Source organism: Colletotrichum fructicola (assembly GCF_000319635.2).
Source record: "Colletotrichum fructicola Nara gc5 chromosome Unknown KSG_Nara_v1_contig08, whole genome shotgun sequence".
Lineage (NCBI taxonomy): Eukaryota > Fungi > Ascomycota > Sordariomycetes > Glomerellales > Glomerellaceae > Colletotrichum > Colletotrichum fructicola.
In genome coordinates, this window is record NW_027094058.1 from 730,731 (window position 1) to 745,494 (window position 14,764).

General features: G+C 51.4%; 4 protein-coding genes across 4 annotated transcripts; 3 read left to right on the forward strand and 1 right to left on the reverse strand.

Annotated features, from left to right (window-relative positions):
- Nucleotides 1-1,184: 1,184 nt before the first annotated feature.
- CGGC5_v013229 (uncharacterized protein) lies at nt 1,185-3,007 on the forward strand (the record flags this gene model as incomplete). The annotated part of the gene is made up of 4 exons (XM_032021607.1): nt 1,185-1,319; nt 1,392-1,943; nt 1,992-2,171; nt 2,222-3,007. 4 exons carry the CDS (start codon nt 1,185-1,187, stop codon nt 3,005-3,007), a joined length of 1,653 nt encoding a protein of 550 aa, XP_031881497.1.
- A 659-nt stretch (nt 3,008-3,666) lies between these two features.
- CGGC5_v013230 (Transmembrane protein) lies at nt 3,667-5,103 on the forward strand (the record flags this gene model as incomplete). The annotated part of the gene is made up of 6 exons (XM_032021608.1): nt 3,667-3,745; nt 3,805-3,952; nt 4,004-4,256; nt 4,313-4,438; nt 4,495-4,644; nt 4,702-5,103. 6 exons carry the CDS (start codon nt 3,667-3,669, stop codon nt 5,101-5,103), a joined length of 1,158 nt encoding a protein of 385 aa, XP_031881498.1.
- A 100-nt stretch (nt 5,104-5,203) lies between these two features.
- manC (putative mannan endo-1,4-beta-mannosidase C) lies at nt 5,204-6,525 on the reverse strand (the record flags this gene model as incomplete). Its single annotated transcript, XM_032021609.1, has 3 exons — nt 5,204-5,911; nt 5,969-6,298; nt 6,355-6,525. 3 exons carry the CDS (start codon nt 6,523-6,525, stop codon nt 5,204-5,206), a joined length of 1,209 nt encoding a protein of 402 aa, XP_031881495.1.
- Nucleotides 6,526-9,750: 3,225 nt separating this feature from the next.
- Nucleotides 9,751-14,645, forward strand: Tf2-9-4 (Transposon Tf2-9 polyprotein; the record flags this gene model as incomplete). Its single annotated transcript, XM_032021610.2, has 2 exons — nt 9,751-10,892; nt 10,934-14,645. 2 exons carry the CDS (start codon nt 9,751-9,753, stop codon nt 14,643-14,645), a joined length of 4,854 nt encoding a protein of 1,617 aa, XP_031881496.2.
- Nucleotides 14,646-14,764: the final 119 nt, after the last annotated feature.

The following is a 14,764-nucleotide window of genomic DNA, read 5'->3' on the forward strand; positions in this document are numbered from 1 at the left end:
TCCTCCCCATGAGTATGGCCATCATCGTGGACCGTTTGGAATCCATTACTGGTCTATGTTGGTTAGACGAATGTTGCTATGAAACTTAGGCATTCATTGTCGAAACCAGTTGCCATATGGCTTGCTTAGGTATTCCCGACGAGCCGCAAGTCAGAGCTGTCCCCGCCAGCCACAACAGCTTCTCAGCCGCAAAACCTTAGAGGTGGCTGTGATCTTAGCACGCACGCTTCCTTCTGAACATATAAAGCGCTTACAATTGCCAATTGTGCCCTGAAAGTTCACGGTAATTAAGACGGAATACTGTTCAACAGCCATCTTCATCAACGTCACTCTACTTGCCGCTGAAACTCTTGGGGATGGACGAGGTTTGTGGCAAGAACTTGTAGAAATGTGAGGGAGACTTCGCAATCTTATCGCGCCTTTATTTTCTTCGGAATAGCTTCGAGGCGGCCGATAATTGGACAATCTATTTCTTGGTCATTTATCGAAAATCAGTCATGGAACAAGATCAGTAAAGTGGCCGGACTGAAACATCTGATCCCTCAACTTTCAGTCTCTTTCGCTCGAAACTGATTATCTGCGCCTATATGATGTAGAAACAAAAGCGCTGTGCTAACATGGCATCTATGGTGTGCCGCGTTTTGAGGGGCCAAATGCGAAAACAGGAGCTACTTCTACTCAGCTCTCATGCGGCATGCTGGCAAGCATGCCAGGGATTGACATTTATGACCATACCAACATGAACCAGAAAAGTTCATCTAAATTGCTCGTCCCATCTGTTGGGATAAACACGCAACACGAAGAGAAGTGTGGCCTCTCAGATTGTACTCTAATTTATGCTGGAATAATAATACAACGAGTTTTCTGATACCCAATTGAACTTCCGTATCATTTCTATGATCATTCCGCAAATTCGTTGTCCAATGATAAGACCGTAGCCAGGGAGGGCTCCAGGCTAACTGGCGCACATGGTATTAGACACCAAAGTCCCTCTTTGTCCCCACCCCAGACATGCGTCATGGCTGCGACTTTTTAGGCAGCGAACAAGGCGCTTCGGGTCCCGACCGTCAGCTTGGTTCTAACCGTTTTGAGATGCCCATTCGAGGTGATAGCTTTCCTTCCGAAGTCCCCGCTTGATTCTCTGGCCACGGATCTTGCCAAGCTCGGGTATCGACCCTGTCCAGATGGCGCCAAACCTGAACAACGCAACCCAGACATCTGAATATCCCGATTTGAAGACGAGACTGCCACATCGCGCGATGCCCAATACCGGAAAACCAAGTCCTAATTGCCATCTCTGCCGGCAAAGGAGAGTGAAAGTAAGCCTTTGAATGTTGCTGCCGAGTCCCATGGGCATCCACATTTTCCATGCAGCTGACTCCAGATTGAAGTGTGATCTGGGCCGACCTCAATGTCAAAGATGCATCAAATATGGAGTTCGATGTCCGGGTTATCGAGATGAGCAAGATCTACGGTTTCAACACTCGCACCCAAACACGTTTGAGAAACGTAAAAGCAAGAAACAGCGGGATAGCCCAGACCAGCCTATGAACGTGATCCAGGTGATCGCTTTCACCCCGGAATCAACGGCTTCCCCTGCATCACCTCAGTGTTCGAATGTTCCATCGACGCCACCATTGCTGAGACCCGTTCGTCAACATTGGACCGCTGAATCGATACCCCTTGTCCTCGACTGCTATTCTTCAATCAACTTTCTGCCCGGATTGTTCAAGGGGGTCCCAGACGATCATTGCTTAGTCCGCACAAGCCAAGTTTTTGCTCGCGCCTACGTCCTCAATCGCTACAGGCCCAACACCGACTATCGCGAGTTATCCTCTTGTCTGGGAAAGGCTTTAGCATCAGTCTCAGCAGCCATCAATGACCCGAAGGCCCACACGTCAGATGCAACTATTGTCGCGGTGTGGTTTTTGGGTAACTACGAGGTAATCGTTAGGCGGTCCAGTTATTCGATGCTTGCTAACTTCCTGTAGCTGCTCATGGGAGGTCTCGAGAGGAGGTCTTTTCTAACCCCTGAAGAAAAGGCCATATCTTCTTCTCCCGGCTGGTACATCCACACTCACGGTCTGATGAGCCTCCTCCGTGCAAGAGGCGATGCACAACTATTCACAAGATCCGGTCGGCAAATCTTCTGGACCATGCATAACATCATTGTGGGTTTACTAGACGAATACTGGCGAAGGTACTTGCTGAAATGTGATAGCAAATCCGATGCACGACAATCAACGAGCCATGCCCACCAGAGTTTGATCATTGGTTCAAAATCATAGCGAAGACTTTGCAACCTGGCGAAGCTTTACTACTTGAAACCGGTCGTTACATTGCGGCGACATGCTCTCTTCTGTCCAAGATGATGCCCATTGCGCGTCTCGGCGATGCCCAACAGGCATGTGCTCAGTATGAAGAGCTGCTTGCTGAATGCGACAGGGCTGAACTCGCTATGTTGGAATGGATTCAATCAGCACCTCAATACCAATTTGAATCTGGGCCGGTATTTCATTACTTCTGGAGTTCTTGGAGAAGTGCTCGGATCAAGCTACATCACATGCTGATTCTCGTCACGAATATCGTTGAGCATGCACCGGAGTGCCCTTTCCAGTGGGAGGCGCTGCGAGCCCGTCGTGAGCTGTGCCTGGAGATCATCGGAGCCACAGCTCAAGACATTGTGGATGGCATACCAAAGTCCCTTGGTGGGAGCATGTCAGACATGGACCCGCAGTCTCCTGCCGCTTACTTTGACGCGCTTCGACTAATTTGGCCGTTGAGCCAGGTCTACGTCATGCCGACCGTTCCAAGACACATGAGGAAAATTGCAAGGAATGCGCTATATCGCATAGGGAGAGAAAAAGGCATTCTGGTGGCTTTGCAGCCGCGACCTGGTGGCATACACTTTCCTCCTGAGGCAATGGCTGGTATTTGTGTAGATGACCTTGGGGACCGGGAACATCCGCCAAACGATCTGTCGGACAATGGGCCCCAAAGCCCTTGAAAGCGAACGGTATTGGGTCATCAACGCGTTGCTGTCATCCCACGGGCGGGACCAACAATAAGCTCGGGGCCGGACGAGGCACAGCTGCATATAACGATGATCTTCTTCCCATTGAACACAAGCATGGCCCAATCGCAATGTGCAAACAACAGTAGGGGTCCAGCTAAGCATTCGCGCGACGCCCTGAGCTCGGGGATAGCGAAGCTTGTTTCTTCTTAGTGCCCTGCGTTTAGATAACAAGAGGATCGTTTAGATAGCAATGTCCACTGTCAGCACGGCAATTTTGTGCCGAGTCAGCCAACCATCCCCTTTTGGGCAAGCCATTCGACCTCATCAGCGCCCTAGGTGCCGACCTCCGATTGACGGTCGCTCAGCCACTGGCTCAGAGCGCTGAAGTCAGGCATTCTGCTCCTGCGAACGCCTTTTGCCAGGCGGGCTGCGGGGGCGGTGTCTAGTGTGCTGCAGTTGCGAATGCGATGAAACCGACAGAGTGCGTGGATGGCTTTCTTTGGCTGCCTGCAAAGCCGTGAGATCTCCGCTTGCTGGAAAATAAATATTATGGCTCGAGTCTAACGACGAATTTGATGTCCAGTCAAGATATTCACACTTTTCAACATCAACACCTACCAGAGGACACCACTTGAGGATCAGTCACCACAATGGAGTCCCTCATCCGCGTCAGAGCCCTCGGGAACAAAACGGACAATGACGTTTGCCCCATACAATCCCTCGATGAAAGTCAGTAATAATGGAAGCCAGAATGTAGTCAGGTATCATCAATGCTGACCGAGACTCAGATGCTTCGCAGCCATTTATCGGAACCATGTCTTTCTACAAGTTTAACATGATTCTATCCGGAAGCTTTACGGCTGCCGCATGCCTCATTATCTTCGTCTTCATGTTTCTTCACGCGACGCATCTTAGCAAGAGTAACGAGCAGATCAAGTAAGCCCCATATCCTTCAAATTCTGCCAACATGTGCTGACTACCCTTCAGAATCTTGCGCATCTCGCTCATCATTCCATTCTGGTCGATATTCTCGTTTCTTTCAATATGCTTCCCGGCAGCACAGGTCTACCTGCACCCGTGGCTTGAGTTCGTTCAATCCATCTGCCTTGGCACCTTTTTCCTGTTGCTGTGCGAATTCGTCTCCCCGAGCGAGCAACACAGAGATGTGTTCTTCGCAGCTCTTACCATCAAGGACAAAAAGTCCGAAACTGGAACGCAAGATGGCTTGCAATGGTTCAGGGTGCGTCGATTAGATGATGATTTGTGCATATTCTCTCAGGGCTAACATGCTTCCAGAGGATGTGGTTTTCCATCTTTCAGTATCCTGTTGTCTCCTTGTTGATCGCCATCCTGACGGCCATCACACAAGCCGCAGGTGTTTACTGCGAATTTGCTAGCAAGGCTCATTTCGCCAAGCTCTGGGTGAGTCTTCACATGAAAGCCAGGAATCCATCACTTCGCTAACTCATCCATCAAAGCTTTCAATTATTGCCAGTGTATCGCTTACAATCGCAATCATGACGGTTATCCGTTTCTACATGCAGTTGAGAGGCCACCTAGCCCATCACCAGCCCTTGGCCAAGTTTTTGGCATTCAAGCTGGTTGTATCCCTGACGTTTCTCGAAAATGTAAGCCTAGGATCAATCCTCCGTATTTAAGTTTCCGTGTTAACCAGTCTGTAACAGATTATCTTTTGGATTCTCCGAGATGTCGGGGCGTTGAATCCCACAGCGATGCTGACCTGGGCTGATCTCAACATTGGCATTCCTTCCATGCTTATCTGCATTGAGATGTTCCCGTTGGCGATCTTCTTCCACTACGCCTACTCCCATCGTCCTTACATCATCGGTGGTGGTCACGCTCGCCGCCCTGTCGCTGGAGATCTGGAGGCATATGAACCTCAGAGCTATTCTGGCGGACCGGGAGGCTTGTGGGCACTCGTGGAGATGTGGAACCCCATGGAGATCGTGGAGGCTATCAAGTTTGGTTTGCACATGAAGGCAGAGGAGCGTAAGCAGAGAAATGCTCGCAAGGGGTTTCCTATGACAAGCTATCAGCCTGTTGATGAACAATACGGCAGATATTAGGGTTGAGAATTGGTTCGGACATGGTATGTATGTAACATTATCATAGAATATTACGCAGCGTGTTTCATAAGCAAGTCTATCTACAAGGCTTCATGACCGCCTAGAGCGCGTTTACCTTAGCGGCATGCTCATAAACGAGAGGTTGAGCCTCAGCATCGTCCAAGTAGATCGTGAAACCATCATTGTGGTTGCGACCGTAGGAGTAGTTGGAGTACCCATATTGCCAGTACATGTCAGGCATCTCTTCCTCGAGAGAGATAGCTTGCCACTTGCCAAGGACCTCAGTACGAGGCGTGTTATCCACGACGCCAAGGTACTCCAGGCGCTTGTCGGCAGTCAACCAACCGTACTCCTCGTGAACCACAGGCTTGCCGACCTTGCGGCCAGAGGCGGCGTGATCGCGGATCCATTGCTCTGTCCATTCGACAGTCTTGCTCCACCAATCGGGGTACGAGTGGAAGGTACCAAAGTCAATGTTGGGCAGTGCGAGCTCGTGGTCGAAGTCGCTTCCATCAGCTCCATTGTAGGCCCAGTCATCGGACTCGATGTTGAAGCCGCCCTCGCCGCCCCAGGTGACAAGGTGGTGACTGTCAAGGCTCTTGACGTAAGCACTCATCTCCTCGATCCAAGCACCGAGACGTGCCGGGGTGCAGTCGTCACTTCGGGGAAGGTTACGGGTGCCATCAGCTCCACAGCGCGGCTCGTTGGCGAGCTCCCAAGCCATGATCGCGGGAGAGTCCTTGTAACGGGTGACCATTTCCTTCACGTAGCGCTTGAACGCGTCTTTGATCGCGGGTACGTGGTAGAACTGAAGCAATTTCTGGTTAGCTTTGCCATCCTGGTCGCAAGATAACGAAACTCTTACGTCGTCGTGGTACTTGCCACCGAGATTGACGGTGTAGACATCCATGCCGCCATAGTCGGCCCAGTTGTTCGTAAGCGCGACGATCAACTTAATACCGACGTTCGTCGCGGCGTTGACAACCTTGTCGAAGGCGTCGATGTTAATCACCGAGGTGCCGTTGTCATACCATCTCTGAAAGACGATGTCGGTGTCCCCAGCGCCCTCGCCGCCGTATTGAGGTAGACCACCGGCATTGTAGGTGACGTTCTTGTCGTTAAAGCCCCAGGTCCGGAAAACTTTCAGGCTGGCTTCCTTCGCGGCTGTCATGCCAGCTTCGACATCTGCTTGGTTCTGAGGGCCATTGTCAGCTTCTATCATCTTGATCGAGATCCATCGTATTTCCTTACGTTGTCGAAAGGAAAGTAGTAAGCATTGCTTCCCGCAAAATTAAAGTCCTCGCCATCCAGCTGGAACTTAGTACCCGAAGTCGTCACGTATCCTTTCCTGACGCATGGCGCGGCGGCAACTCCGCCGGCCAGCAGGCCAATTGAAAGGAGACCGGAGAGATTGGGCAGCATTGTTGACAATTGACGGATGCCTCAGCTGTCTCTACGTCTTCCAATCCAGGGCGATGAATCCATCCTAAACGAGGGCGGGGACTGCTCATATTTATTGCGATCGATGGAAGATCCCCTGCCCCAGACTTCTGGGCCGACACTTATCCAGATTGATCACGGAGACCGTTGGCCCGCGTGCCATGCGATCTTCTCCAAGGATTTGGAGATGCCAAGAGTGCGGGCAGGCCACTTTGCCTCTTTCATCACGGAGGGAGGTCGTCCGAAAGTTGGGGTTCGACCAATCATAAGAGCTGCTGGTCTTCGGAAAACATCAACAAACTTTGGCTGGCTCGATCGTACCTGATCCGTTGTTGTATCCGCTGTTGGCCAACCTCGCGTTCTGGCAATCATCAATATCGAATGTTGAGGATGTGCCCGGACTGCCTTGAGGCCAAGATGGCGGAGTACAGCTAGTCTTCACGAGGGTCGATGACTATCGAACCAGGCGTCAGCTTCTGATTTGTTCCAGGGCATCCAAGCTCTGAATTGATGTCCCGGCCAACGTTGACGTCGTCTGATGTTGCATGACCATTTCGTCTTGAGTCCAATCTACCCGACGGCTCAAACGCATGTTCATCCGAAGGCCAAGCATGGGCTCCGCACACTCGTCCAAGCTCTCCAATTTTCACCTCGTCACTGCTGGCGTGAATCCCAGTCCCTTCGCGTCGTCCGACATTTTTAGCGAGCCATTCATAGACCAGTCTGGCAAAAGAGTGGGACCAACAGCACCACGCCGTGAACATAAACCCCAGTTGATCATGGGGTCCTTGCATGGAGATGGCGTGGGGTAGCTGTGTCTTGCGGCCCAGGTTGTCAATGACCCGAACCCGAGCATCCGGCGGGGTGGTTATCGACGGGATTGAAGTTGTTATGCTGCAATGATGATTTGGCAGACAACATCCCGGGTTTTCGGCCGTTATGTGCCGGTCTAATCATATACTATGTATTGTCACCGTGCAACAAACGATGTGGTATGAAGGCCCTATTGACGTGTTGGACTCCACTCAAAGGGAAGACTGCGATTACGTTATCACGCAAGTCTCCGTTGATGACAGTAGGAGGAACAGTTCAATGTAACGAGAACGAAACATCAGTCGGTCGAGACTAAACGAATGTTGAAAGAAGAAAAGATGTCATAATTGGGAACTAGAGCTAACTAACGGGATGGAAGGAAATGGTGTATCATCAGCAGCCCGCGCTGGCATTTGAAGATGAGATTATGGAAACATGATGGAATTAAAGCAGAAAGTTGAGAGCCCACTACCTAAAGCAGTAAAGAGCGACCCGAGAGTTAGGTGAACACAACAGAAGCAGCACTACTTAGTAGGTTCCTACATACCTAACTATATCTTACTCCACCCTGCGTTATGTTCTATAATAAATCTGTACAAAAGAATAAGTTGCGGAGTACACGCATGATGCTAATGCAAGAGCACTCAAGATCAAAAATTGAAGCGTTTGTAACGCTTGAGCTTGTTGCCTCGAGAGAGAATCGAACTCTCGATCTCCTCATTACTAGTGAGGCGCTTTACCACTGAGCCATCAAGGCGGATTGACGACGGCATCGTGAATGGGGCTTATGGACGCATGCAGTGGATGCGGATGGGGCCAGATGGGGCTGTGGTTGTTGTATCGTGGGTCTGGTCAATTGAATGGAGGCCAAAGGCGTCAAGTGAATAGTCGCTAACCTGGTATCTTGGTTGCGAGGCCTGGCACATTAAATCCCATGAAAATGTGCCAATGGTGAAGGTCCCGAGTAGAGGAATCATCACAAAGCTGAGGTCAACACCACTCTTCATGCGGCATGTTGGAATAACGGCGGAGCTCCTCAATCGCCCGGGGTCATGGAATGGTCATCTAGGCTTCAGGTGGAGTTTGACCATACACACTTAATGGCTCAAGTTGCCTGATTGGAGACCGTGTTTTTGGTCTCGTCAGAGATCCCGATACTGAAGCCGTGAAACGATGACTATGAGGTCCGGGTGAGCTGCCGTTGACTTGAAGGTCACTGAAGTTTCATTGGTCTTTTCGAATTGTTCCGCTGGTACGGATTCGGGCCTCCCCTTTATGGTTGTGCACTATCTGTCTACTTTGCATAAGGTAAGCAACCTAATGATAGCTAAACGGCTGGTCACAGCTACATGTTGATATGACCTTAGCCGTAACTCTTACTCGAGGTTCCGCATACTCGGGGAGACGGCTGGGGATGAGCAAGGCGCTTCTTACCATCAATGTCCATTATTTTTAAGATGTTTGGCAATGTGATTCGAGAAAGCTGTGCTCGGACGGTTGCAATCCGTGCCGCGATCCGGATGCGACGGCTCTTCACATCTTGTATTCGTTAGGCAGTTGATGAATCATGCCACCGCTAAAGTAGACTGGTCCGACATATAGTGGTGTGATAAAATACTCGGTAATGTTGAGGAAGTTTCGGGCCCATCGACTAGAGGGTTTCACAGTAGGAAGATAAGGAGTAATAAGCGACGGGTTTTCATGGCCAACAAATCGTTGAAAAAAAAAGCCCTGTGTTTGTCAAAGTTAGCGCTGTCGCTTTTCCTACCGGTGCTACTGAATGTTCTAGGAATAAGCTCAGTTGGTCTCTGCGAACATTCATTTCCATGTTGGTATGATGAGGAGCACTATCTGGAGGGCCGAATACTGTGAAAGAAGAGCCGGAATGTTCTGGATATTTGTTAGTCCATAAAGTCGAAACGGAACCAAACCCAGAATTCCCGCATTGGGAGTAGCAACCACGGGCTTCTCCCTCCGTGATCCTTACCAACTGTAACGGGCTAGAGCCCGGCCGAGATCTCCGGCTTTGCCGGAGCAGCTACCGAGATCCGGCTCCGCCGGATCCACTATTCTGCTGTAGCACACCGCCTAGCCCCGGTCTGCATCACTGCTGCTAGGCGCCTATCCCTGTAAAGTCCTTTCCTCCTTCTTCAGCTTAGAATAGTCAATCGACGGCACCTCTACGTTGAACAAGCCTAGGGGCCAGCCCCTTACATATTCTAAGCTCGACAACAAAAGACGCTATACGAAACCTCACGAGAGCGATATGACGATTCGCTAGAGGGTAGTGCAAACGAGAAGACGCTATACGGAACCTCACGAGAGCGACACGACGATTCGCTAGAGGGTAGCGCAACGAGAAGACGCTATATGGAACCTCACGAGAGCGGCACGATGGATCCGCCAGAGGGTAGCGTAAACGACGCGATGAATGCTGAGATTGATCGCCGGATCAACGAAGCGGTCAACGCAAGCGTCCGTCCTCTTCAGGACCAGATGGCCCAGCAGACGGCCCAGATGACGCAGCTCTTGACAGCTCTGAATGGGCTTATGTCAACGGATAGAGCAACCCCTACGCCGCTTGCGAGCAGCGTAACGACCCCGTCCACAGCCGATACAACTATACAGGCAACGAGCGACGGTATAACGATGGCAGCTAGAGGGCGGAGGAAACATCAAATACCAAACCCACCAAAGTTTAGCGGCATACGTAAAGATTTCCAACGTTGGTTCCTAGAGATGAAGGGAAAGATACGAAGAGATAGGGAAGCTTTCGACTGTGATGCCGATATATTCGCATACATCTACGCAAGGCTGGAAGGCACAGCTCAAACCATGGCGTCACCCTACTACGCTCAAGGCGGAGCAGATGGAGCGGAATCCTCCGATCAGTTTATGCAATACCTTGAGACTCGCTATGGAGATCCCAATGCAGAAGCCAGGGCACTGGATAGGCTACGTACTATCCGACAGAAGGAAAACGAAAGCTTTGCTACATTCCTCCCAAAGTTTGAGAAGGAGTTAGCAGAAGGTGGAGGAGGACACTGGGCAGACGCAGTCAGAATCAACTATCTGAAAGGAGCCCTGAACTCCACTCTGCGGGACCGTCTAATTAGTGTAATCGATCCCCCGAAAACCTACCCAGAATACGCCCGGGTCCTTATGATAATAGGGTCAGGGCTAGATAGTAGGACCTACCAGGAACGTCACGAACGACGACGATACCGAGATGCCGATGGGGACACCCTCATGGCTGGAGTCAGCCGGACTAAGGAGCCCAGAAGAGCCGCAAAGTCACAGCGCTACCGCAGCGACTCTTCCTCATCAGAAGACAACATAAGGCCCCAGAAAGATAACCGTAAATGCTATAACTGCAATAAGATCGGCCATATTGCTACACGGTGCCCTAAGCCAAGACGTTCAGGGCCTAAGAAGGTCAAGAAGGTTGAGAAAGCTAAGAGGCGAGAGGAGAGCAGCGATAGTAATGCTATAGAGGAGCTAGGAAGCTCTGAAGCTGAAGAGAGCTCGGGAAAAGAGTAACTCTAACGCGAAGTCGGGCGTTAGAGGCCAAGCCTAGTGACATTACAGAATGGAAGCAGTTCAAGCATCACATGAGCAGCAAATCAGCAGTGATCACTACCCGCATACACAAGGGCACTCAAGCAGACGCCCTAGTAGACACTGGGTGCGATCTATACTCCCTTATCGACCACGACCTCGCCCGTAAGCTCCGCCTACCGGTAGTAGACCGCTCTGAGCGGCTGCTAGGCAGCTTTAGCGACGCTACAGGCGCTACAAAAGCAACAGGTGTAGTTGTCTTCAACCTAGAGCTGTGTGGTTATGATGAGAAGATCTTTGCATATACCGTACGTAGCCTTGGTGACGACCTGTTCCTAGGGAAGCCTTGGATGGAGAGGAACCGTATTCTATACGATGCCGCTGCACAACGGATACGGCATAGGAGGGGTGGCGTAGACCTACGCTTAAAAGGCGAAGAAGAACCAGATCGAGTAAGGGAGATCAGAGCCGCGCGTCTCCTTCCAGGAGCTCCTTTCACTGCACTCTATAGGAGAGCACAACGAGACACCAAACGAACTGCAGGATACGAAGTCCGAGCCATCAGCCTAGCAGATATACAGAAGGCCCTTACGAAGAAGACTGAGAAGGCAGATCTAAAGGCCCTCCTTCCGCCAGCTATACTAGCTGAGTTCCACAAGCTGTTCCAACCTGACGAAGCCGCCAACCTTCCACCACATCGTCCTGGGGTCGACCATAAGATCCCTATCAAACAGGATAGTAGTGGTAATGAGACTGTACTACCATGGGGGCCGCTCTATAGCATGTCACGAGAAGAACTCCTCGTCCTCCGTAAGACCCTACGAGACCTACTGGATAAAGGCTTTATCCGCGCCAGCAGCTCAGAGGCATCAGCACCAGTACTGTTCGTACGTAAACCAGGGGGAGGGATACGCTTTTGTGTTGACTACCGCGCCCTTAATGAACTCACTAAGCGCGACCGATACCCTCTCCCCTTAATCCAAGAGACACTACGCACTGTTAGTGCTGCTAAGTGGTTCACGAAACTGGATGTGGTTGCAGCGTTCCATAAGATACGAATTGCTGAAGGAGAGGAGCATAAGACGGCCTTCAGGACAAGATATGGGCTATTCGAATGGCTAGTTGTACCCTTTGGGCTTACAGGAGCCCCCGCTACATTTCAACGATATATCAACGGAGTGCTTCGAGAGTACCTAGACGATTTCGCTACGGCATATATGGACGACGTACTGATCTACTCAAACGGCTCACGGCAAGACCACGAAGCAAAGGTTAAGCTAGTACTACGGAAGCTTGCTCTTGCAGGGCTCCGGCTAGACCCTCATAAGTGTGCGTTCTCTGTGAAGACAGTCAAGTACCTAGGGTTCATTATCACCGCAGGAGTAGGCATCTCCTGCGATCCTGAGAAGCTGAAGGCAATCAAGGAATGGGCTGCGCCAAAGACGGTTAAGGGAGTTAGAAGCTTCCTAGGGTTTGCAAACTACTATCGGATCTTCATCCCAGCATACTCAGAGATTGCTGGACCCCTTATATCTCTTACAAAGAAGGGCGTCCTATTCCACTGGGGTAAAGAGCAGGAAGTAGCATTCCAGGAGCTTAAGAGGATCTTTGCAGCCAAGCCTATCCTACATCAACTAGACCCTGAGCGTACAACCTACGTTGAGGCTGACTGCTCAGGCTTCGCCCTTGGAGGAGTACTGTCACAAGAAGATGAGCATGGGAGACGTCACGCAGTAGCATACCACTCGCAGCGGCTGAATGCCGCCCAGTTCAACTACCCAATCCACGATAAGGAGATGCTAGCTATTATTAGCTGCCTACGAGCATGGAGAGCGGAACTGCAGAGCGTCAATAAGTTCAAGGTTCTATCTGATCATAAGAACCTGAAGTACTTCATGACAAAGCAGAGGCTCACAGAACGACAAAGCCGATGGGCAGAGGAGCTGTCTCAGTACAACTTCGAGATACAGTACCGGCCAGGAAGTGAAGCAGTAGTGCCAGACGCACTCTCTAGACGCGAACAAGACGTACCTACGTCTCTAGAGGACGAGCGCGAACAAGGCCGGATTCTCCAGCTTCTTCCCGAAGTAGCCCTTACCTCAACGCGTACACGACGCGTAGAGGCAGCCCCATCAGTGCTTGTGTTCACCGACGATAAGGAACTACAGCAACTCTGGGACCAGACCCAAGGGCAAGACCAAGTCTACCAGCAGGCATATAATGCTGTGAAACAACGAGAAAGAAGCTTCCCTCCTAGCCTCAAGCTAAAGGTCCAGATTGCTGAGTGTGAGATCGATAATGGCAACCGACTACTATTCAGAGACCGGATCTGGGTACCAGGTAGCGAAGACCTAGATAGCGAGGCGAACACACTACGTACTCGTATCGTTCAAAGCAGCCACGACTCAGTACTTAGTGGCCACCCTGGTAGAGATAATACCCTCGCGTTAGTCAGTAGGCGCTTCTACTGGCCTGGCCAGTCACAGCTAGTACGACGCTTCTGCCGCAATTGCGATGGCTGCGGGCGAAGCCACATCTGGAGAGAGCATCGAAAAGGACTTCTGAAACCTCTACCAATACCGCAGCGTATACGAAGCGACCTCGCTATGGATTTCATTACCGACCTTCCCCTTACGGATAAGGGTGAGCGATACCTTTGGGTAATTATCGACCGGCTAGGAAAAGGCGTAACCCTTGAAGCTATGGAAAGTATGGAAGCTGAAGCCTGCGCTGAACGATTCCTGAGCTGCCACTTCCGCTTCCACGGCGTCCCTACTTCAATCGTGAGCGACAGAGGAAGCAACTGGACGAGCCGCTTCTGGCGGCAATTCTGCAAGCTTTTAGGAATAGAACAGCGGCTCAGTACTGCCTATCACCCACAGACTGATGGCGGCCCAGAAAGGATGAACCAAGAGATCCAGGCCTACCTACGCAATTACATTACCTACTCGCAGAAGGATTGGGCGAATAACCTCCCAGCAGCTCAACTAGCGCTCTGCAGCCGCGATAGCAGCGCTATAGGCATGAGCAGCTTCTTCTTAGAACACGGATACCACCCAGAGCCTGTCCGGGTTCAAGAGGCAGACCCAGAAGACCATGGGGGCCGTCGCGAGGACCTGGCACGCAAGTTGGTAACAAGGCTCCAGGACGTGATGGATATGGCACGGTCGACCCTTGCCTCAACGCAGCAACGCTATGAGGAGCTGGCTAACAGGAAGCGCCAGCCTACGGAGAGACTAGAAGCAGGCGACAAAGTCTGGCTTCACATGGGCCACTACAGGTCTCCTAGGCCATGCAAGAAACTGGATTGGTTGCACCATAAGTATACCGTTACGAAGGTTATCTCACCATACGTGGTAGAGCTTAACGTGCCAACGGCTATATACCCACGCTTCCACGTGGATACCCTGAAGCGTGCAGGTAACGACCCTTTACCTGGGCAAACGCTAGACGACGAGCAGCCGCCCCCAATTATAGATGACGAAGGCGAGGAGACCTGGAATGTAGAGAGTATCGACGCCGCCGCCTGGAAGCGTCGAGGGCGTGGGAGACGCCGTGAAGTGCTGGTTAAGTGGGAAGGATACGCAGAGAGAACCTGGGAGCCTATCGAGACGCTCCAGGGGACGGAAGCGATGGAGGCTTACGAACAACGTTACGGCCCTGCGATGAAGCACGACGGAGACCCAGCTCTAGCGCCACGGACGCGCCGCCGGAGGGGAGCGGGGAGGTAATGTAACGGGCTAGAGCCCGGCCGAGATCTCCGGCTTTGCCGGAGCAGCTACCGAGATCCGGCTCCGCCGGATCCACTATTCTGCTGTAGCACACCGCCTAGCCCCGGTCTGCATCACTG